The sequence below is a fragment of the Magnolia sinica genome, chromosome 5, assembly GCF_029962835.1.
Source record: "Magnolia sinica isolate HGM2019 chromosome 5, MsV1, whole genome shotgun sequence".
NCBI classification, from domain to species: domain Eukaryota; kingdom Viridiplantae; phylum Streptophyta; class Magnoliopsida; order Magnoliales; family Magnoliaceae; genus Magnolia; species Magnolia sinica.
The window spans coordinates 21,767,439-21,792,300 of NC_080577.1; the positions used below are offsets into that span (position 1 = coordinate 21,767,439).

A 24,862-nucleotide genomic window follows, 5' to 3' on the forward strand; every position below is an offset into this window, starting at 1 on the left:
TGCCCTTATGGTCGGGTTACCGCGGGGCCCACCTTGATCGTATGTATTATATATTCAGGCAGTTCATGTATTTTTTTTTCAGATCATTTAAAGGTATTGTCCAAAAAATAAGCAGAGATCCCATCACCAGGGGGACTATGGCATGAGAAACAGTGGTGATTTACAGTCATATCATGGGGTGCACCTTAATGTTTCAACCGTGGTTACTAACCGTCAAATTTATTGATAAGGTTACATAAGGCTGGATGAAGGAAAAAGACAAATATCAGCTTGATCGCACTGATTTTCACATAATAGTCCACCTGATAATTGGATATACCTTTTTTTTTTTTTTATAAATTTTAATAATTAAAGATAACGCCATGATATAATGTGGAAAAACGGGATGGACGGTACATACATCAAGGTGGCCCCATGCCAACCCCACGGTGAGGCCGGGGTCTCACCTAATCTGCTCTCGTCCTGGTGTTGTGGGGGTACTTCTCAATCCTCGCCCGGAATGCACGTGCCACGTGGACGGTGGGTCTCACGAGTCTCGACTTTCACAATTATTAATATTTTTATTTTTTAAACACTAAGGCGAAGACATTTTTGTAACTTCATTCTTAAGAAGCACCTCCTCCTAATCGTCGAGGCATTACTTGGGAAAATGTTGCTTCCTCGGGGGTCTTGGCGTAAAAAACCCAAAGATTAAACACGAGGAGCGCTTTCTCAAACCGCATGGGTGTTAAACCCTCTTGCGCCTTAAAGCCCTAAACCCTCCCTCTCCCGCGACAAGCTCTATTAAAAACAACGGCCGCAGGAACTTCCAACGCCCAAAATCCTCGCAACATCAACGGATTCCAACCCAAGCACACCAAAGAACTCTCTTCGCGTTGGAATTCGAACGATGATGGAGGTAGAAGAACCGAAAGAGATGAACAACGTGATGTGCCTTTTGGCGGACCCGGAAGGGACGCCTCTCGGAGCTCCGATGTATCTTCCACAGAACGCTGGCCCGCCGCAGCTCCAAGAAGTTGTCAATAAGCTCCTAAATAATGTAAGTGTTTTTATTTATTTATTTATTTAAATGCCAACAAAATCAATTACCATCCAACAAAGCTCGGATGGTTGCAATATCTTGGACCTCACCTACTATGTTGGTGGCCCCCAGATCAGACTGCCTTTGGGCGGTGTTCTCCACTCCCGACAATCTTCTGATTGAGATTGGGCGATTTTTAGTAAAAGCTTACACAAAAACTAATTCACATGCAATTAGACCTGGGTCACGCGCGTTTGCCATTATTGTCATCCTAGCAATTGCGTTCTCTTATTTCATATTTAAGCACAGATTTAGGGCCCGTTTGGATACCACCAAATAAGTTACTTTTTTCTACTTACAACAGTAGATAAGTAACTTATTTCAGATAAGTAAGTTTGGTTTATGGTTAGTTATAAGTAACTTTTTTTTTACTTAAAAGTACTTAATCACTTCAGTTTATTTGGCTTTTCTACTTTTCATAAGTTGCTGAAGAGAGGCATAGGAGAGACAAAAGAGAGGCAGCATACTTATCTTCTTAATAAGTAGAAAATAAGATAAGCTACTTGTCGCGTAAGTAGCTTATCTTAAGCAACTTATGATCCAAACACCCCCTTAAAGTATTATTTTGCTGTATGATTCAGTCACACCAAGAACCTCCCAATTCACTTCTTATAAGCCTATGTTCGAGTCACATAAGTATTCGCAATTGTTTATTGGCATTCTTCAGGGAATTTGGGACTTTTTTAAAAAAAAAATTAAAAAAAAAAGATTTTTGTATGTAACTTGTATGTATCAATAGGGCTGCAACCTGGGTTTGGGTACCCGACTGACCCAACCAGAATTTGGGTTGGGTTGTCCGGGTCCTCGGGTTGGGTTTGGATTGTAATCGCATTGGATGTTCAATTTGAGAGGATTGGTAGATGTTCTGTCCACTTGACACAATCAGTGCACATGCCTGCCCAGACGAGCTGTTCTGTAGATGGTTTGCCTGTTGTATTGTGCCATAGCCCAAGAAATGCTCTCGATGGGTGCTCCTGCCTGTTTGATTAATCACTGACTTTGGGATAGTTGATAAAGTCACAGCCTGATTTATGGACAGTCTACATGGAATTATATTAACTCAATGGTTGATCACATCAGATTGGCCTGATTTATGGGCTATGGGCTGCCATCCAAAGCGCTGTGATCAGACATTGGCAAAGATTAAAGGGTAGAGATGGAATGCACCATGCACCCGTGTTCTTCAAATCTGAACCTTCCAATTGTCAGGCCACCTCTTGGTTCTTGGGTGGATTTAGTTAAAAGTAGAAAAGAATATTAATTCTAGCCAGCGAATCAGTCACCTATGATTTTTATGCTTAAAAAAATGACAAATTAGATGGTTCACTGCAATTACTGGGCTATGCGATATCGAAGATGTGGCATAGTGAATGGGTGGTCAAGATGGATGAACGTGTTCCCGTGCGACATCTACACAATTCACCTGGAAGGTGAACATTATAAAATTCCATATCAATTCCATATATGTTCCTCAGCAAACATCAACACAATTCACCTGGAAGGTGAACATTATCAAATTCCATATGATACACATACATATAAGTTGACAGAGGACGCTTTATCCAAGGTCAGACTAAAATATAAATTATATCCTTTACTCAGATCTCCTTTCTGTGCTTTCTTCTTCCTTCTAATTATCTCAGCTCACTGGTTTTTCTTTCTAGACTCCATTTTTAAGCGAGATATTGGGGTCTTTATCTTCTTCTTTTTTATGTTTTTTTTTTTTTTTTTCTCTGTTCTTCGTTGTTGCTTAGAGTGCTTATTCCTATTAACTGTTTAATGGGTTCATTTGAACTGAAAAGGCTTTCTCTACTGAATTGGGCTGAGAAAAATGCTTGAATTGGGGTTTGAACCTGTAACTCAATGGAAGGCAGGGTAATTACCAACACTGAGGTATTTTTGTTAACTGTTTAATGGGTTCATTTGAACTGAAAAGGCCTTCCATACTGAATTGGGCTGAGAAAAAAATGCTTGAACTGGGATTCAAACCCATAACTCAATGGTAGACAGGGTAAGTACTGACGCTGAGGTATTTGGTTCTAGCTTAGCTTACCAATAACAAAAAAGAGCTTGAATTGGCGGATAGATGTTTTCCTAAGAAAACTACTTTGATTGAATGCTTTCTGGTTCACATTTTGGTTTATGGCTGCTCTAATAAACAAGAATAACCCTGTCATTTTTCAGGAGGAGAAATTGCCTTATGCATTTTACATATCAGATCAGGAGCTCTTTATGCAGCTTGGATCTTATTTACAAAAAAACAAAGGTTATTTATCATAAAGAAATGCTTCCATGTTGACTATAATGTTCATCCTTTTTTTTGTTTTGTTTTGTTGGAATGATACTTCTGTTGTAGAAGCAGCATTTTTTTCCCTGATTCATGGAATATTTGGAAAACAACTTGAATTTTGCAAACACTTTGTTTGAAATGTTGCAGTTACTGTGGAGAAGGTACTGCGAATTGTTTATCAACCTCAAGCTATTTTTCGAATCCATCCAGTCAATCGGTGTTCTGCAACTATTGCTGGTATGGATCTTCTTGTGTCTCCTTTTATTCGCTTTTATTGTTTTAAGTACGTGAGTGCAACAGGCTGCAGTGTTTAGGAACCTCTTTCATGTAGTTCCACATGTTATTATTTTTTCCTTCTGCTAGTGTTTTATACCTACTTTTTGTGGACAATTAAATATTTATGTTGCATGGCACTGTGAGACCAATTCTTTCCGTTGAAGAAAATTTCTCTGTTTTTGCTTTGTCACCAAGAAATAAATGTGGCTACTGAATGGCTATTCTTTTTGTTGTTGGCTTTTAATAACAACTGCTGTTAGACCTTGGTAACATAGTTTTCGTTCAATTGCTCTACATGGTTGGCGTTTTGCTATATTCCAATGAGATAACTAGTACATTGAGCAAAGTTCACTAGTCAGGGCCTGCACCGCTTTTGGAAATTAGGCCATTGTTATAGGATTCCAGGTGCCAGTGGATTGTGCGACAGATGAACTATGCGATGACTATTTTTCGTGCACGCTTTGAAGACTTCCTTTGCATGCTTACTTTTTGGTTGTTGATTATCCATAAAAAGAAACTACTCTTTTGTTGCCCAGTCAGTTCATGATGATGCTTGGTAATTTAGTGCACATGGAGGATGAATCAATTGCAAATTTTAACCCACCTTACCGACAAACTGCTGGCTGATCATAATTTACTGATTGTAGAGGGTTGGAAGTGACATATCTTTCAATCTTACCATATACCTCAGCATGAAATGAAATATGAACTGGGTATTGAGTTAAGTTCCATTTTGATCATGCATGTTTTGTAAATTTTATGTCTTAACAATTGCCAGATGTGGGTTTCACTGACCTTTTGGTCTGAGTTGAAACACATTAGGCAATTGCTACATGGTTGTGCTTTGCTATTTTTGTGTTTGTGGCCGGGTACCTTGATGTAAGGCACACTGTTTTTCTCTAAGGAATCCAGTCTTGGAGAGCCTGATTTACAGTGAAGGAAGGTGCTGCAAGGAGCTGGTATTGAAGGCCTGGGTGCTGTACGTCACAGAGGAGCCTTTTGCGAGATTACAGTGAAAGGCTGTAAACTTCCCCTTCACAATAAGGATGCTTGTAAACTCGTCAGGCCTAGAAAGTGACAAGCAAACACTGAAGTAGCATGTTTTGGAAGGGTTAGAGTTGGATCATTATGGCAAGATTTGATATGTGTGGGTGGAGAAAGGAGGGTGGAGGTGCTCTTCTCGGAGTGCATTATCGTTGGTAACCTTCACAAACTTGGGCTCCGATCGCATTGCTTAGGCATTTGTTCCAGCTTAAAGAACTATTGTGCTACTGCTAGTTCAAGATTCACTTGTACCTATAAAAAAGAAAGAAGAGACCAAGCTACGATTGAAGGATATCCTTCTGAGTAATTTCGTAGGGTGATGGGGTTCTTGTCTCTCTCTCTCTCTCTCTATATATATATATATATATATATATATATATAAGGATGTAAATATTATTAAACGGAGCAACTACAACCCAAAACAAAAGAAAACAAACAAAAACTATACACACGTAGGGCCCAAGAGGGACCAAAACATAGAGAACAAAATGAAAACCAGCAAAAGCTAACCAAAAATCCACATGAACAAACTAAAAGAGCCGGAAAGAAAGGAAAGGAAAACATGCAAACAAGAGCTACCCAACCCAAAGGGAAACAAAAATCGAAACAATCTAGAAGGGCAATCAGCCTAGCAAAAAAGAGAGATAAGAGCCATCCATTTGAGCAAGGGAGGGAGCCCATTACTTCACCACTCTTATGATTGACTAATCGCTGAAAGAGCAAGGGAGGACAAGTTTCTGAAGCATCGAGTGTTCCATTCTTTCTAGATTTCCTAAAGGGTAGCCAAGAGCACCATCCACCACATGGGTATGAGAGCAATCTGGATATGTGCATTATGCCATGCGTGGAGCAAAGTGGAGATGTTTGCCGGCATGACCCAAAGGAGCCGAAACTTAGAAACAATAGAGGTCCATATGGCAGCTACATAGGAGCAGTGAAGAAAAGCAAGTAGAATGGATTTGGCGTCTCTGCAGTAGAGGGGGCAGATGTTGGGCAGGATCATTCCTTGACGGTGAAGATTGTCAATCGTAAGCGTCCTTCCTCTAGTTAGAATCCACATAAAAACTAACACCTTTGGAGGGACCTTGTTGGACCAGAAGGAAGGGAACTGAAGAAGTGGCGTTTGCTTCGCGATCTGATTAGATTCCAGAAGGATTTACAAGAGAACAGGCCCGAGATAGTTTCGAATGGGTGGGTTGGTAGTGGGACTGGGTGAATATTAGTTTACAAGACAACTAATAGACTTTTGTGGTTCATGGCAAGAATATGTGAGTTTCTTTTTCTGTGGGCAACCAAAAGTTTATTGAAATAGAGAATAAAAGTCACAAAACAGCCAATGGGGGAAGAGTTTGAACAAAGCAAAATTGAAATGAAGAAAAATCCCATTTTAAAAAATATTTTAAATGATGATCATTTTATTAGAAAGGGCTGATGCCACAAATTCCAAAAATAAAAAATAAAAAATCCCAAAGATACAAGGGGGCAAAAACATAAACTAGAAAAGATATCAATAGAGCAGTTCTTCACAATGTAACAAGATTGTTTTGATTGCGCCCCCATTTTGCAAGATTGTCCACCGTAGGAATTGCAACAAAGGATATGGGTTGCCCAACATAGGCCACACGATTCTTCAACCGTGTTTGCTAATCTCCATGGGTAAGGGTTACTTTTGGCCTATTGGACTGCGTTCCTATATTCTCCTTCAACAATGCCTCGAAGGAGGTTGAGCTTGAGTAGATTATTGATCAAATGAAGAAGGGCTATTGCCTCAGTAAAATTTGAATCCAAGATGCCTAGTGGGCTTGGGATATTGGAGAGAGTCACTATAGAGCTGTCACGCACCACCCCTCCCATACCAGCGTGCTTTCAGTTGGCTAGCAAACAACCGTCGAAGTTGATCTTGTAGTAGCTAGGAGAAGGGGGCTTCCTTGTGGCATAAGCTTGCTGAATATTGTCACTGCATCGGATTATCGTGGACCAGTTTCGATAGAAAGATGCACTCAAGCAACCTCTGAATCTGGGATCAACACGAGCCCAATTTGTAACATCTCTGTCAATCTTGGACACAATCTGACCTATAGAGGCAGATTTCCCATTGAATATTCTGTAGTTTCTTTCTAGCCAAATAAACCATATAACAACAAGATCCATCACACTCCAAAGACCATGCCACAAGGGCCCTAGGTCGGAGTTGTCCAACTGCTCATAGCTTCTAGGCAGTGGATGAGAAAATCCACTACATATCCTACTTGGATAGGATCTTTCCCCAAAGCTCTAGAGGTAGGGCAATGCAACAAAAGCTGATTATCCGTCTCCTTGCAAGTGCAACAATGATAACAATGGTTCGTCAAAATCCATCCTCTATTCTTAAGGTGGTCAATTATGAGAATTTTATGAAGGATCATGGTCCAACCAAAGCCTTTAATTTTTAGAGAGAGGGGCCTTCCAAAATCTAGAGAATGCCAGACTCCATTGCACATTGCCGCCTGAAGCTGAGCAAGTTAGAGAGAAGGTAGAGAAGATCTCATCACTTTTCGGAACCTAGATCCTTTCGTTCTCACCAAAGTGAGGGATATAAATTGATTGTAATAAATTCAACAATTGTGTCACCAGGGATTTCTCCCCGTCTAGACGATTGTAGTGAAACTGGGGGCTCCGGATGATAACACTGGCCTATTGCTGGAAGCAATTACTCACCCTTGGCCCTTTATTGACAGCCGAGCCATATAAGCTCTTGAATTTCTTGAAAAGAGGCATCCATGAGCACTAAGTGTTATCCTAGAATTTAACGTTGCTCCTAGACCTCACACGTAAGTGAGGTTGGTGCAAAATTGTTGGGCCTAGGAGATTGCATGCCAGATTTGTGAGCCTCACCTTTTGGATGCAGGTTTGATGTCCCAACCATTTTATGTAAGCCCATATTTCACCCCGAGGACGTCCCTCGGCAATGAAACTTCATTGCCCATCTTCCAGACCTACTTCCCAGTAAAGCCTATGTTGGCTTGTTGTTATGTTTCGCAGGACTAGACTACCACAACTCACCAATTTGCAAACTTCTTCCTACTGGACAAGGTGGAACTTGTGGGCTTCTTCTTCTTCTTCATTTTGGAAAGATGATGAGACTTTATTAGGGCCGAAGGCCTAAAAACAAAAAGGACGACGAAAGAAAAGAAACAAAAGGAAATTAAACACAATCCAAAGACCAAAAAACAAAAAGAAGAGGGGAAAAAAACAAAACAAATAACAAAATAACAACAAACTAGAAAAGAGCTTACAAGTTGGCTCGACACCACCCCCCACACTAGGAGACCCAATCCCTCAGATACAGAAGGACCTGACTAAGAACACAATTGGCTAAGAACACCATTGGTAGACTCAACGACATTCGAAAAGCAATGACTATTTCTCTCACTCCAAAGGGACCAAGGGACAACCAACATCGTCGCTTTCCATCTGGATTTGCCCATCTTGCCTCCTCCTTTAGCATGCCACGAACGGAACCAAGTCACACTCAAACATCTAAGGATTCCGGGCTAGATAATCCTAGAGAAAGAGTAGTGGATGAACATATGATCCACCGACTCCTCAACTTGCATACAAAGCAAACACATTCGGTCGGACATTGATCTCTTCTAAAGATTGTCAATAGTGAGGACTTTGTTCCTCCCAACCAGCTAGGTGAAGCGGAGACTTTAGGAGGAGCTTTATAAGACCACACAAGAGTAGTGTGGCTCCCAACACTCCTAGTGTCAGCCTAAATCAGAGAAACGAAGGAGCAACCGAGAACTCTCTAGATTTGCTAGACCGCCAACTGAGAGAATCTTCAACTCCAAGAGAGGGGACAGACACTGTAGATGGGCCAACAAGGAAAGCAAGTCATCAAATTTGGCATTAGAAAGATCTCGCTGATAGGGGGAGTCCACTCCCCCCTAGAGACGAGGATGGACATATAATCCACCATAGAGATTCTGTGAACAGGACACATGGAGCTAATCTCGAGAAACACACTTGAAGTGGCAAATTGCTGCTACTAAAGTGGGCTTCTTCTTGGTAATTCCATAGAAAGCGCCTTTGGTTTGTTTCATTAAGGGGCAATCTATGAACTTCTATTGAAATGTTTTCTTTATGAATTATATTTTTGAAAAAATCTTCCCAAGTCACATCTAAGTTTACCAATGTCTCATGCACTTCAAAGCCAAAAGACAACAATATTCTTTTGACTCATGAAGCCCATCCAACAACACCCTTTTTATTTATTTATTTATAATGTTTCTTTTGCGGTTTTTTTTGTCAATGCTTCCAAGCTACGAATAGAACAGTCCATTGTTCAAGTTCCATTGATGTATTTATTTTTCTTTTTTCTTTTGATTTATTTATCAAGATATATATATTTTTTTGAAGAAGCGACCAGAAAATATATTGAAATTAAGTTAAATGCGAAAGAATTCACAATACAAACGACCGAGCAACCAACTCCTTACTTAGCTAATAGCCTAACACATTGGCAAAACCATCAGCTTTCCTAAAATGAGTAAACAAAATGTTTAACGCAGAGGTGAGAGACCTAATTTCATTGAAAACACAACGGAGCTTCCATGGCTCATATCGAGGTCACTACATTTGCAGAATCACTCTCAACAATGAACTTGCGAGGAGACTAGTCAGCTGGTGTCGTAGAACGTGTCTCTGACAAGAATGTGGAGGGCTTCACTTAGCAACAACACTTTGGGGACACAAGTGACATTTGGGCGAGGGTGACCAGAATACACAATATGAGTTTGACCCATATCATCCCTAAGAATTTCCTTAATACATGAAAGGCAATGCGCTATCAAAATTCAACTTTCAGGTGTGGTAGGAGGAATTAGCTAAAGATATTCTGCATGAAGATCAATAGTCTCACAAAGGATCTTCTCCATGGATTTGTTGGCAACCTGACTTTGATATATATATTTGCTAGCATTTTATTATATTGGAGATTGCATCTTGGGTGGACTGTGGACTCTACAAGGTTCAATGATTTTGAATCATGCCGCCGAGTTTTTGTTCGCAGTCACTTGTTGTTTTATTGTTCTTGCATTAATTTTGGCTAAACAACGCTGTCCATGCCTGCAGGCCACTAGTGGATTTTTTAGGTTGTTTTGGATTATGCAGAGTATCATTTTATTCCTAGGAACTCTTGGGAGTGTCCTGTGAACCGTAACATTTATACTTACCGAAAGAAGTTGGGAAGCTTGTGCTTGTAATTCACACCAAGGACGTGTTTTCATCTTTGAAAGGGCCTATAGCAACTGTTCATATGACCACAAATTGTCATAATGCAGGGGCATTTTTACATTGGGCTCGAGTGGGGTCGCCTGTGGGATGCAGGGGCACACTCGGGGTGGGCGGGGCCCACGGGGGAGGTCTCGTGTTCGAGACTCCTCACCGGGGGTGATTAATGCGCATTTCACATCAGGCTCGAGTGGGGTAGCCTGTGGGATGCGGGGATATACTCGGGGTGGGCGGCCCGTGTGAGGCGGTACCCATGTGATTTGGGGCCCACGAGGGGGGTTCGACCGAGGTCCTAACCCATGAGATGTGGGGCCTGGGCTATGAGATAAATGGATTAATTCGCCATGCTCTAACAGTTCGAGCTTTTAGAGCAAGTGGTTAATTGTCCTGCATCAAATTGGTATTAGAGCACAGGGTTGTCATAGGGGAATACAATGCATGATTAGGGGTTGGTTCATATATATATTTTTTATGCACCACACCCATTCATTTAAGGCTGTTTAGAGGTCCATAATTCATGGTATAGGCTGCTGAAATTTCTGTTATTAGAAAGTTAGCAATTCACATTGCTGAATTTTTTGTTATCCATTTATTTTGACAGCCGTATTGCTGGATTTTTGTAGAGTTGTGTAATTTCGTTCATATAACGTCCTATAGGTTCATCTAATGTCATTAGGGTACATATAGTGGAGTCTAGGTGCATATAGTTGCATCTTAGGACCCCTTGAGTAGTGTAGTGCATGCCCACACGTACTGGATGTGGCTTTGGTCTGCACCCCATTATGAACACCGAGCAACTTATTGAGTCTCTCAGGAGAATAACCCAAAAGTTGGATGCCATGGATGCAAGCATCAAAGCATCTTCGCAACAAGTTAATAATCGTTTGGACCAATTAGATGCACGCGTCCGTCAAGTTGAAACCTCTACCGGAGCAAACACTACCATTGGTGAAGATACCTAATCTCAGGCAGGTGGTGAGGAGGATAGACAAGAGAATGGGAGTGGCCAAGGAAATGGCCGTGGGCGCGCACTTGTGCACCCACCCACAAGGGGCATTGTGATCATTATGACCTAGATGCGTAACTCCTCAAGGGAGTTAGGGTAGAGGCTCCTACGTTTAATGGCCACTTGGACCCTAAAGCTTTTTTACATTGGTTGGCAGAAATGGACTACTATTTTAAGTGGTACGATATGTCGGATACTCACCGAGTCCGATTTACTAAGATGAAGCTTGTGGGCCAAGCAAAGAGGTTTTGGACTACCGTGGAACGAAAGAAAGAAAGGTTGAGGGAACTCCCAATAGTCCATTGGGAAGAAATGAAAGAAATTCTAAAAGAGAATTACCTCCCATTCTCTTATCATTTGAGGTTGGTTGAAGATTGACAATCTCTTCGACAAGGTTCCATGAGTGTGGCCGAATACATTGAGAAGTTCGAAGAGTATTTGACTTGGTGTGAGGTTGAAGAGGATCCCGTACTCAGTCTTGCTCGATTTAAGATGGGCCTCCGTTCTGACATTAGGAGAGAGTTGCTCGCCAAAGACACAAACACTCTTGAACAGATGTATCAAGTGGTGTTGGAGGTCGAGCAATACCTCAAGGCATCTGTGGGAAGGCGATTTGAGTCCCGTGATTCTGGCGCTAAGGCCAACCCTTTTGGGGCTAAACTTGGCACTAGATATCAATACAAGTATTCCAGTAGTTCTCAGTCTAGGCCCAAGGATGATAAGGGTAAAGGAGTTGTTGGGTCTAGCTCGCATAGAGGCAATGCAAGTAGGTGTTTTAGATGTTAGGGGTTTGGTCACTTTGCCCACCAGTGTGACACAAAAGAGGGTACCAAGGTGTTCTTTATTGATGGGCAAATAGAAATAGTGCCTTCAGTAAGTGACGGTGAGAGGAAGAATATGAGCCAGTGGAGATCCTTAGTGATGAGGAAGAGGGAGCGCAAGAGACTGCGACACTTGCAATTGTTCGTTGCGCCTTTGCACAAGCAAAGAATAACGACGATTGGTGCCGCAACATAATCTTCTATGCATATGCAAAATGTGGTGATAAGAGTTGTAAGATGATTGTGGATAGTGGTAGTTGTGCCAATGTGGCATCACCTAACACTATGAGCCGTTTGGGCTTGAAGCTTGAAGCCCATCCTCAACCCTATAGGGTGTCTTGGGTTGATGAGACTTCCATTCCAGTCTCGCACCATTGTCTTGTTCCTATTCAGTTTGGATTATATAAAGACACTCTGGTGTGATGTTGTTCCTATGGATGTTGGCTACATCATTTTGGGAAGGCTCTTGCTCTATGACAGGGATGTCACCATATTCGGTCGTTCGAATGCGTGTACATTCTGGTTTGAGGGTAAGAAAGTCAAGCTAAATCCTTTCTCACCCAAGAACACGATTGGAAAGGAGTCCACCACAAAGAGTGGTGTGAGCGGTTCGTAGGAAATGAAGGAATCAAAGTCCAAGTCTAAGTATCCCCATATTCTAAATGCCAAAGACTTTGAGCGAGAGACTGAGTCAGACTCGATGGTGTACGCCTTTGTGGCTAGGGACAGTGCACCATAGGCTAGTGTAGAGTTACCCACTGAGGCCATTCCGGTAGCGGATGAGTTTCGTGATGTCTTTCCTGAAGATCTACCGCATTTCACATCGGGCTCGAGTGGGGTAGCCCATGGGATGCGGGGACACACTCGGGGTGGGCGGCTCGTGTGAGGCGGTACCCATGTGATTTGGGGCCCACGAGGGAGGTTTGGCCGAAGTCTTAACCCATGAGATGTGGGGCTTGGGCTATGAGATAAAGGGATTAATTTGTCATGCTCTAACAAGAGCAAGTGGTTAATTATACTGCATCAAATTGGTATCAGAGCGGGAAGTCTCGTGTTCGAGACTCCTCACCGGCGGTGATTCATGCATGGGCATTTTCACACCGGGCTCGAGTGGGGTTGCCTGTGGGATGCAGGGGCACACTCGGGGTGGGCGGGGCTCACGGGGGAGGTCTCGTGTTCGAGACTCCTCACTGGGGGTGATTAATGCGCATTTCACATCGGGCTCGAGTGGGGTAGCCCGTGGGATGTGGGGACATACTCGAGGTGGGCAGCCCGTGTGAGGCGGTACCCATGTGATTTGGGGCCCACGAGGGGGGTTCGGCTGAGGTCCTAACCCATGAGATGTGGGGCCTGGGCTATGAGATAAATGGATTAATTCGCCATGCTCTAACAGTTCGAGCTTTTAGAGCAAGTGGTTAATTGTCCTGCATCATGTTAGCTTATTTAGATATATAATGTTATTCACGCTAGTGGGTTATGAATAATGGCATTCGTTGAAGTTCTTTGGGTTCTTTCTCATACCATTTGTTACTCTTTACGTGTGAATTATAAAATACCCAAGAAAATGGCTAGTTGGTAAAAAATAAAAATAAAAATAAAAAAATAAAAAACAAAATAAAAACATCACTTTTGGTTTTAGTTTTGCCTTCTATTGTATTAAATGTAAATTCCTTCTTTTATTAAGCTGTACTGTCTACCATTAATTGGGCATTTGATCAATGTCATATGTTTGCTCCTACAGGTCACACAGAAGCTGTACTTTCTGTTGCCTTCAGTCCTGATGGCCGACATCTTGCTAGTGGTTCTGGTGACACCACTGTCCGTTTATGGGACCTTAATACACAGACTCCATTGTACACATGTACAGGTAAAAATTCAGGATTAATGAGAAATGCTTTTCTCTGCTTATTGCTCTCCAGCATATGAATGTTTTCATGATTATTTATTTTATTTTATTTTTTTAATTTTTTTAATAATTTTTTGACATAAGTTTCCATTGCTACCACATAGCTGCTGGTATTCAATTTCACATATAAAAAAATGTAGGATCCATTTTTTTACATCTGTCGATCCTGCCTTTTGCATAGCCTGTGTATCACTCTGTCTTGGCCGGCTATTATTCATGTTCAGTTTTCTGTGGCCTAAAGATTATAAACATCTTTAGTTACAAAATCATTAAACAGAAGTACTAGCAAAGTTTTTTTTTTTTTTTTACCTCGATAAATAACAAAACCTTTAGGAATAAAGCCTCAAGAAAAATAAAAGAAAAAGAAAAAAGGGAAGATAATAGCCAGCAAAAAGAAGTCTTAAAGTACAAAAAGACAGTTATACATCGATGAGGCTTTCAATGAACAGTAAAAAGTAGAAACATTGGATGAATTGCCAAATTCAAGTTGTCTATACACAGATGAGTGCATGTGTCTCCAATAATATGATCATAAAGTTTTCAATTAGCAGGATTTCCATTTATTTGAACAAATCTAAAGCGGACTAATAATTTTAGCTATTTTGTAGAGAGTTGTAAAGAATTGTAGAACATGTATTTAATAGTGTTCCAAGGGACTTAAATGACTAATGAGTTCTACCATCTAAGAAAATTGGCACCTAAATTGGAGAAGATTGATGAGAATGAACCTTTGATTTATGTCCCATGATTCTGTGTGAGAGATGTCTAGTACAGGTTGGAAATACTTTTTCACCATTTGCTGCTGTTGTTGTCGAATTTTGGTCAGGTCTTAATTGTTTTTTATTCTAATCTAGAAGAAACTAAAGGAAACTTGTCTGTTCCATATGGCTTCTGGCCACTTCAGGTTCTAACAGGTTCGTGCCAAATGCTATGAAGTTGGATTCCCTTGTGAGTCCCCTTAACAATGCTAGCTTAAGTTAGGCACTTTTTGATGCTCTCCTTGATTTTAATTGCTAATGGATGCAAAAATATTCATGTAGAGATATTAGCTATGTCCAAAGTGTTGAACTTGAAATCTATTTATCTGGGAACCTTCTATGGTCACATTTTAGTTGTGCGATCTTTATACCTGAGGTGCCGCTTCTGCGTTGAATCGTGCTTTTGATTCCTGCTCCCACTTCCTTGTTATTTATACATGCTAACATTTTGAAACAGATGCTTCCCCCCTCCACACCCAAATATCTCGTTGTTTTTCATGCTTCATGCAACTTTGGGTCAGATACTGTTTGTTCAAAAGAATGCTAACACGTTTTGTTTCAATCTTTTTCAGGGCATAAAAACTGGGTCCTTTGTATTGCATGGTCACCTGATGGTAAACATCTCGTGAGTGGTAGCAAGGCTGGAGAACTTCAAAGCTGGGATCCACAGACTGGGAAGCCGTCAGGCAACCCCCTTACTGTTAAGTTCACTGATTTCTTTCAAACTTGTATCAATATTTAATGTTGTTGCTTAATGAAATTATTGTTTATCAATATTCCATCAGGTTATTTTCTATGCCAACAATTAATGCGTGTGATTGAACATGAATATTGAGGATTCTAAATTTGCAACCTTCTATACATGTGCCGTGAACTTGGCTTTCTTGTCGTGTTCTTTTCTTTACTGACCAATGACAGAATATTATTGAAAGCCACATATAAGACGGCTGGGCTGGAAAATGACTCTCTTGTCACTACTGCAAAACCAGCCCCAAGCAAGAAAAAGGCAAACATAATCATGAAAAAACACGTAGGCAAAACAATTTGAAGACCCAATTAGCCACTATCCCCTTGAATTGCCAGTTTCCAGTCCCTTATAACTCTTTCCATGGGGGCATCCCTCGAACTCAGATCTTGGAACCAATTATCATAGCTGAAATGCTTTACTTGATTGAATCAAATGAAGCATGTCCATCTTCAAAGAGCCTTCTGTCCCTCTCCAGCTAGAAGCCCCGCAAAAAACCAAAAGACACCATCCGCCGCATGATACGGATCCACTGAACGCCCTTTTATCAACTGGATAGAGATTCATCGATAGTTGACTTATACCAAAGAGGCCAATGAAATGCCCTCTGATCTCCCTAACCACACAACAATGTAGGAACAAATGGTTTGACACTTTCTTGTCCTTGAAACATATAGAATATCTATTTGGGGGAGCCATTTGATGCTTCTTCAATTTGTCCAGTGTAAGGATCTTATTCGCTGCAGTAACTAAAGCAAACGCTTGCACCGTAGGCAGAATGGTGGCATGCCACACTTTGCTACATAGTGAAATTGATCCCACAATGGCAGTGATGACTTAGAATGAGATTTTGAAATAAACTCTATCTGCATCACAATTATTTATTTGTGTGAGCTTGTTCTTTTGATCCTTTTGCTTTGATCTAGAAGGTTAATTCGGCAATTAGGGGGCTTTTGTTGCAGGTAGACATATTTTGGATAGCTCTCTTATTGCTCATGGATGCATTGTTTCCAGAAATAGGGATAGAAAAAGTGGGATAGTTTGCAAGCTTGACATGGAGAAGGCCTATGATCATGTGGATTTGGAGGTTTTTAGACCACTTGAGAGATTGAGATGTGGTTGTACGTGGAGGGGTTGGATCCGGTCATGCCTTTCTTGTGTTTTTTTTTTTTTTTTTGGTTAATGGGTCGTCAAAAGGTTAAGGCGTCCATGGATCTTAGGCGGGGGATCCTTGATCCCCCTCATGTGGCAGTCTTTGTTTGGCTAGTGGGCAGGAAGAGAGTTCTCATTATTGACAATCTTCAAAGTCCTTAGTCCTCCCTAATGTTTGCCCAACGTGTATGAAGAATGGGGAGACGATTGATCATCTTTTTAAATCACCGCCCTTTTGTTCACAAAGTTTGGGAGCACTTCCTATTTTTGCTCCATATTGGAATAACTATTGCTTCAGAATGAGATCTCTTCAATGTAAAAGGTTATTAGGAAAGTTGAGGGTCTTGTTTAGGGTGGGGCTATTTATGTTAGTTCAGCTAAGGCTACAAATCTTTTGTCTTTCTTTTTATTTTTTTACTTCTTGGTGGTGGGTTGTATCCTTTTCTTGCTTTTCGGCGGTGTTTTTTTTTTTAATGAATTGTTGTAATCTCTAAAAAAATGTAGGTGAAGGCACCAAAATGCCAATTCTGGATGTATTTCACCCGATTTTCAAGTTAAAATTATGTGTACTGGCAATCCATTGCTTATCCTCGAGGCATTTTCCTACTTTTCAAGTTAAAAATTGAGGGTAAAGGCACAAAAATGCCAACCCTTGAAGCATTTTGTGCACTTTTTAAGTTAAAAAAACTTGGTAAATGCAAAATGCCTATCCTTAAGGCATTTAACCCAATTGTCAAGATAAAAATCTATGGAAGGGCTCCAAAATGTCAATCGGCTCAAAAATGCCAATCCTTGAGGCATTTTGCCCACTTTTCAAGTTAAAAATCTTGATAAGCTCACCTAAATGCCCACCCTTGGGTTATTTTGCCTACTTTCCAAGATGAAAAATAATCTTTAAGAGCGTCTAAATGCGCATCCTTGAGGCATTGTCTGCGCTTTCCAAGTTAGAAATGCCTATGCTTGAGGCAATTCACCCTGTTTTCAAGTTAAAAATCTAGTCAAAGGCATTGAAATGCTTATCCTTGAGACGTTTTGCCATCTTTTCAAGTTAGAAATCTGGGTAAGGGCACCTAAATACTTATCCTTGAGTCATTTCGCCCACTTTTATTGTTAAAAATCTAGTTGAGGATCTCTAAATACCTGTCATTGAGGCATTTGCCTACTTTTCAGGCTAAAAATCAGGGCATGGGCACCTAAATGCCTATCCTTGAGGCAGTTTGCTCACTCTTGAACTTAAAAGTTGATTTAGGGGACACCCTGTGTCTTCAAAAAAAGAAAAAGAAAAAAAGAAGAAGTCAATTTAGGGGCACCAAAACGCCAATCCTTGAGGCAATTTTCCCGCTTGTCATGTTTAAAATCTGGGCAAGGGCTCGTAATTGCATATCCTTGAGATATTTTGCCCACTTTTCAAGCTAAAAATGTGGGTCTAAAATGACAATCCTTGAAGCATTTTTCCTGCTTTTCAAGTTAAAAATGTTTACAGGCAATTAATTGCCTATACCGGAGGCATTTTGCCCCTTTTTTTTTTTTTTTCAAAGTTAAAAATCAAGGTAAGGGCACCAAAATGCCGACCCTTAAAGCATTTTGCGCACTTTTCAAGTTAAAAATCTTGGTAAATAGATCTAAATGCCTATCCTTAGTTAACAATCTGGGTAAGAGTTCCAAAAATTCCTATCATTGAGGCATTTTGCCCACTTTTCAAGTTAAAAATCTTGATAAGGGCAACTAAACGCCTATCCTTTTTTTTTTTTGAATGGTCTATCCTTGAGTTATTTTGCCTATTTTGCAAGATAAAAATAAACTTAAGGGCAATTAAATGCCTAACCTTGAGGCATTTTACATGCTTTTCAAGTTTAAAATATGGGTGAGGGTATTCTTGAGGCATTTTGCTTGCATTCCAAAATAAAAATCTCAGTAAGGTCCCCTAAATTCCCTTTCTTGAGGTATTTTTTGCTCTTTCTATGTCAAGCACCTCATTACAGGCACCTAAATGCTTATCCTTGAGGCATTTTGCCCATTTCTTAATTTTAAGCTATGTATGGGTGGCTAAGTGCAAATGCTTGAGGCATTTTGCCAACTTTCTTAGTTAAAAATCTCGGCAATGGCACCAAAATACCCCACACGAAAATGCCCATCCTTGACGCATTTTGCTCACGTTTTAAGATAAAAATTTAGGCAACAACTCCTAAAATGCTTATCCTTGAGGAAAAAAATTGCTCACTTTCGTAGTTATAAATGCCTATTCTCGAGGCATTCTTCTTCAAGATGAAAATCCAGGCAAGGGCACAAAAAATACCCATCCTTTAAGCATTCACACAGTTTCCAAGTTAGAAACCGGGGTAAGGGCACCTAAATGCCCATCCTTGAGGCATTTCGCCCACTTTTCAAGATTAAAATCTATTTAAGGGCCCTTAAATATCTATCCTTGAGGCATTTCACGACTTTTCAAGTTAAAAATCTTTTTAAGGCCCCATAAATACCTATCCTTCAGGTATTTTGCCCACTTTCCCTAGTTAAAAGATCTAAGCATGGCCATTTAAATGCCCATCCTTGAGGAATTTTGGCTACTTTCCAAGCTAAAAATGTAGGTAAAGGACGAAATGCCTATCCTTAAGGCATTTTGTGCACTACTATAGTTAAAAATAAGTGTAGTGACAATTAAATGCCTATCCTTGAGGCATTTTGGCCACTTTTCAAGTTAAAAATCGAGGTAAAGCACAAAAAATGCTAATCCTTGGGTCATTTTCCCACTTTTTAGGTTTAAAATTTTGGAAAAGGCACCTAAATGCCTATCAGTGGGGCATTTTGTGTACTTTCCAAGATAAAAATAAAGTTAAGGGCACTTAAATACCTATCTTTGAGGCATTTTTCCTGCAATTTAAGTTAAAAATCTGGGTAGGGGCTCGTAAATGCCTATCCTTGATGCATTTTGCCCTTTCTTCAAGCTCAAAATGTAGATAACGACACCAAAAGTGCCATTCCTTGACGCAATTTTGTCAAGTTTTCAAGTTTATAGTATATGCACGGGGAATTAATTTCTTATCCCTGAGGCATTTTGTCCACTTTTCAAGTTTAAAATCAAGTTATAGGCACCAAAATGCCAATCCTTAAGGCATTTTGCCCACTTTTCAAGTTTAAAATCTTGATAAGACGCCCAACGCCTATTGGTAGGGGCATTTATCTACTTTCCGTGTTAAAATAAAGTTAAGGACACCTAAGTGCCTATCCTTAATGCAATTTGCCCACATTTCAAGTTAAAAATGTGTGTAAGGGCACCTAAATGTCTATCTTTGAGGCATTTTGGCCACTTTCCAAATAGAAATCTCAGTTTAAAAGGTCACTTAAATCCCATCTTTGAGGCATTTTATGAGCTTTTCAAGTTAAAAATCTGGGCGACTCACCTTAGCACCAATTCTTATGGCATTTTGACAAATTTTTAAGTTAAAAATCTAGATAAGGTGACCTAAATGCCTATCATTGAGGCACTTTGCCCACTTTTCATGTCAAACATCTCATTATGGGCACCTAAATGTCTATCATTGAGGCATTTTGCCCACTTTCTAAGTTTAAATTCTACATAAGGGCAGCTAATGCAAATGCCAAGGCATTTTGCCAACTTCCTAAGTTAAAAATCTAGTTATGGGCACTAAAATGCCTATCCTCAAGGCATTTTCCCCATGTCCTAAGTAAAAATGAGGGTGTATTCTCTTAAATGCCTTTCTGTGAGGATAAGGGCAGTTTGCACTCTTTTTCAAGTTGAAAATCTAAGTAGGGGCACCAAAATGCCTATCCTTTACTTATTTTGCCTACTTTTCATCTTAGAAATCTTGGCAAGGGCACCTATATGCCTAAACTTGAGGCATTTCACCTCCTTTTTAAGTTAAAAATCTAGTTGAGGGCCCCTAAATGCCATCCTTCGGGCATTATGCCCGCTTTTTAGGTTAAAAACCAGGTTTGACCACTGAAATGCCTATTCTGGAGGCATTTTCCCATTTTTGAAGTTAAAAAAAATCTAGTTAAACTGTTGAAGAACCAAATGCCAATCCTCGAGGCGTTTTCCCTACTTTCCATGCTTAACATCTTGGTAAGGTCTCTCTCTCTCTCTCACACACACACACACACACACACACAAAAATGCTTCTAAATGCTTATCCTTGAGGCATTTTGCTCAATTTCCTCCTGCTCATTAGAGGAGCTGCTAGCGACAGTGCAGTGTGTGTGAGTGATCAGGGTTCAATCCTTGGCTGTGTTGCCTTTCAGAAAAAAAATCTAGGTAAAGGCACCAAAATGCCAATCCTTGTGCATTCTGATCACTTTTCAAGTTACAAAAATCTTGGTAAAAGCACCTAAATGCCTATCCTTAAGGCATCTTCTCATGTTAAAAGTCTGGGTAAGGGCTCTAAAATACCTATCCTTAAGCCATTTTGCCTGCGTTTAAAGTTAAAAATCTTGGTAAGGGCACCTAAATGCTTGTCCTTGGGGCATTTTGCCTATTTTCCAAGATAAAAAATAAAGTTAAAAGCACCAAAATGCCTGTCGTTGGGGAATTTTGTCTACTTTCGAAGAGAAAATTAAAGGGTAGCTAAATGCCTATGTTTGAGGCATTTTACTCACATTTCAAGCTAAAAATATGGGAAAGGGCATTTAAATGCCCATCTTGTGGCTTTTTACCTGCTTTCCAAAATAAAAAATCTTAGTAAGGTCACCTAAATGCCCATCCTTGAGGCAATTTGTGTGCTTTTCAAGTTAAAAGTTTCGGTGAGGGATCCTTAATGTCTATTCTTGAGGCATTTTGCCCAATTTTTGAGTAAAAAAACTGGATAATAGGACCTAAATGTTTATTCCTCAGGCTTTTTTCTAACTTCTCTTGTTAAAAACCTCATTACCACTCCTAAATGCCCATCTTTGAGCCATTTTTGCCCACTAAGTTCTAAAATCTCATTATGGGCACCTAAATGCCCATGCTCGAGGCGTTTTCCCACTTTCTAAGTTAAACATCTAGTTAAGAGCATCAAACGCCCATCCTTGAGGCATTTTGCCCGCTAAGTCATAAATTTAGGTAAAGGCACCAAAATGCTCATCCTTGAGGCCATTTAAGGTAAGGGTTCCTAAATCCTATCCTTGTGGCAATTTACCCACTTACCAAGTTATAGAGAGCGGGATGAAGAAGAAAGAAAGAGAATTGAACAAGAGTTCTATTGCCATGAAGAACGGTAGTAGAAGATGTAGAGAAGAGGAAACATGGAAAGAGAAAGGAGAGGACTTGATAATCTTTCCCACTCTAAATTCCTTTATTTATAGACTTACTGATTACAAGAGATAAGCTCATGTTAATGATAAAAATCAGATGAATAGATATTAAAGATATACAATACTTTTCAATAGAATGGTGAACTGCCAGACTAACATAGACTGTGCATTCTCACATACATATACATGCAGTTGTGTATTCTAACAGAGAATATTAAGCTTTACTGGAAGTAGCTCATGGTTTGCATGCATTTCTTTTTATGTAGTTTTAAAAGGAATCTGTTATAAGAAATTTCCTAGACTCTTAGGGTGTGTTTGGTTGCACCAATATATCTTGAAATTTCATGATATATTAGTGCAACCAAAACACCCGCAAGTTGAATTTCCTAGACCCTTATGTTTATTTTTACTATATTTCAGGGACACAAGAAGTGGATTACAGGTATTTCTTGGGAACCAGTGCACCTGCAAGCTGCTTGCCGCCGTTTTGTAAGTTCTAGCAAGGATGGAGATGCACGCATTTGGGACATTGCATCAAGGAAGTGCATTGTTTGTCTTAGTGGTCACACACTTGCAGTAACCTGTGTGAAGTGGGGTGGAGATGGGATGATATATACAGGGTACAGTCACATATTTTATTCTGCACAATTTGGACTGTTATATGCTAAATCAAGCAATGCAACATCCTTCTCAGAATTTGAAATCGTATGGTTCTGTACCTAGTTGATTTCATCTTTCTTAAATCATCTTGTCTAACATTTTTAATTCTTTTTGGCAAATTTCATGCCAGGTTCCACAAATTTTTTAACATTTTCTCTGACCAAAATAGTTGGTCAAAGACCGCTTGTTAAATTTTTTTTTTTTTCCAAGCATTTTGTTGTTTGTCCAGTTGGTTCTGTCAGCTTATGCCTTGCTGTTTCTCTTTAAGTGTGCTTGATGCATCCTAGAAAACCACATTTTGATTTTTGTCTGCTTCCATAAGCTTTATGTAATTTCCTTTCAATGTCTTTCATGAGGCTGTGCTCCATTTTCTGATAATAGTGTCCATTAACTCAATTTAGTTACCAGCAAAATTCTACAAAATTGGATGTCAGTTTTGCATTGTAATTTATGGTGGGAGGTCTGTGTTTGAGTATAGAAGTATTCGTGTGGGCGTCCAGTTGGTGCCACATTTAGGTGCCAGGGACAATAGCTAAGCGTCTTCCTAGTGTGTGGGCTTTTACCGCACTCGTTGTTGTCACTGTGTTTAATTTTTCTTTTCTTAATAAGGGATTTTGATAACCGTAAAAAAAAACTCAATTTAGATCATTCTGCTGTTATTAGTGTCTACTATTTTTTGGTACTTTGGCCCATTTGTTCTCAAGGAACAGAAGTATTTAAGCACCATATTTTGACTGCACATGACTCTTGTCAATTGTGAAGCAAGGCTTCAACTAGATATCTGGTATGTGCTTATGGAAGCTTCATTGCTGATTCATCCAAGGCTGTCTATAGATGTTAGCCTTTTATCTAGGTTAGTTTATCATGAGTTAGTTTTTTGGCAACAGTTGATCATTTTGTGACTGCGCATATGCCACACAATGCATCTTTGGGCATTATCTTATTTTGACTGCACATGACTCTTGTCAATTGTGAAGCAAGGCTTCAACTAGATACCTGGTATGTGCTTATGGAAGCTTCATTGCTGATTCGTCCAAGGCTGTCTATAGATGTTAGCCTTTTATCTAGGTTAGTTTATCATGAGTTAGTTTTTTGGCAACAGTTGATCATTTTGTGACTGTGCATATGCCACACAATGCATCTCTGGGCATTATCTACTTCATAATACTGAAATAGGTTGGAAAAAAAAATGCATATGCAACTCTGATGAATGACAAGTCACCTTGGTTTATATTATTGATGCAATTTAATATACCTTGAAATGGTTGCTGCTGAATTATATGGAACAGTAGAGGTAGTGATTTCTGTTATGTGAGCCCTAACTATGGGTGTTACGTTGTTTTGTTCCTTCTTACTCTGTATCAGAGTAGAGCATTCTAATCTACAAAAGTTCAAGGAATTTGTTTGAGGGATCACTGAGCTTCTATCATCTGTCTTGTAGATTGGGACTCTACGCAAGTCTTTACTATCATTCTATCATTAGCATCATAAGTGCAAAGTTTCCCTCCCGCTATTTTCATGTTTTTTTTTTTTTTTTTTCCCGTGTTCATTCTTATTGATGGGGAGATCGGAGGACCTACTTAGATGTACCAGAGACGGAGACGATTACCCACATCAGCACAACTTTCTTTATGGATGGAAGACGAGTTCCAGATGGGGCCCGCCGAGCCATTTTGAAGACTCCACATGCATTAGACGCACATCAGGAAGACCTCACTTTGGAATGATGCATGTGGGATGCTTAGGAGACTATTTTAGTCATAGGATTTCTATTTCGTGTCGATCCGACTGTTGGATCTTGCCGATCAGGCCATCTGGTCATCAGATCTCTCTGATCTGGGTCCCTTGGACTCCGATCTTGCTTACCTTATGTTTTTTTATTATTTTTAAGATTTATTTGATGGTTGGGATTGATAATAAATATTTTAGTTTTCTTATTTTGGATGGTGGGCCACTTTACTTAAGTGAGTGACATAGTTATAATCATGCTGAATTTTAATTCCGAATTTTTTAATCATAAAACTACAAGGGGAGTTGAGTTCCAACCTTAGTGGAGATTTGAGAAGAAAAAAAGGAGAAAGAAGCTCTCTTGTGTGAAGGAATGCTCTTCATTGTTTTCTAGGGTGTTTTTTTTTTTCAATTGAATTGTAGAAGGGTACAAACTTGTTTGGTGGTGGATTCCCCAAGGTACATCTTTCCTCTTCCTTATCTTCGAAAGGTATTCTTCTTCTTACATCCTTCCTCTCTCTTCTTCGAAAGGTATTCTTTTTCTTCTTCTCATATCTTCCTTTTTTCCTTCCCATTACAACCTTCTAAACCCCAGATCTTCAATTTCCTATTTTCTCCAATTTTTAAAAACTCTAATTCCAAAATCCCCAATTCTCATGAATCCTAATTTTCCTAATTTTTTATTTTCCCCTTTCCTAACCTTAATCATAAAACCTATAAATCTGTCCATTGAGTGTGGAACGTGCCTATGCTAAATTGAAAATTTCATCCTTCCATCGGTTCTAGTTTTAATTGATTCATGTCATTTCTTAGTATGCGGGCATGTGATTTAGGTTAAATCAAATTTTATTTCCTATTATTTACTCTTAAT

The 24,862-nt window shown here is 39.8% G+C and overlaps 1 protein-coding gene across 2 annotated transcripts in view; it reads left to right on the forward strand.

The window, feature by feature from the left end:
* Nucleotides 1-869: 869 nt before the first annotated feature.
* The window catches only part of LOC131245722 (notchless protein homolog), a 37,757-nt gene continuing 13,764 nt past the window's right edge, over nt 870-24,862 (forward strand). For both annotated transcript variants that reach the window (XM_058245369.1, XM_058245370.1), the window contains exons 1-6: nt 870-1,039; nt 3,266-3,347; nt 3,519-3,608; nt 13,534-13,659; nt 15,029-15,156; nt 22,024-22,223. In XM_058245369.1, the coding sequence (XP_058101352.1) occupies nt 890-1,039; nt 3,266-3,347; nt 3,519-3,608; nt 13,534-13,659; nt 15,029-15,156; nt 22,024-22,223 (776 nt within the window). In that variant the 5' untranslated portion in view covers nt 870-889. The remainder of the gene's footprint in view (nt 1,040-3,265; nt 3,348-3,518; nt 3,609-13,533; nt 13,660-15,028; nt 15,157-22,023; nt 22,224-24,862) is intronic.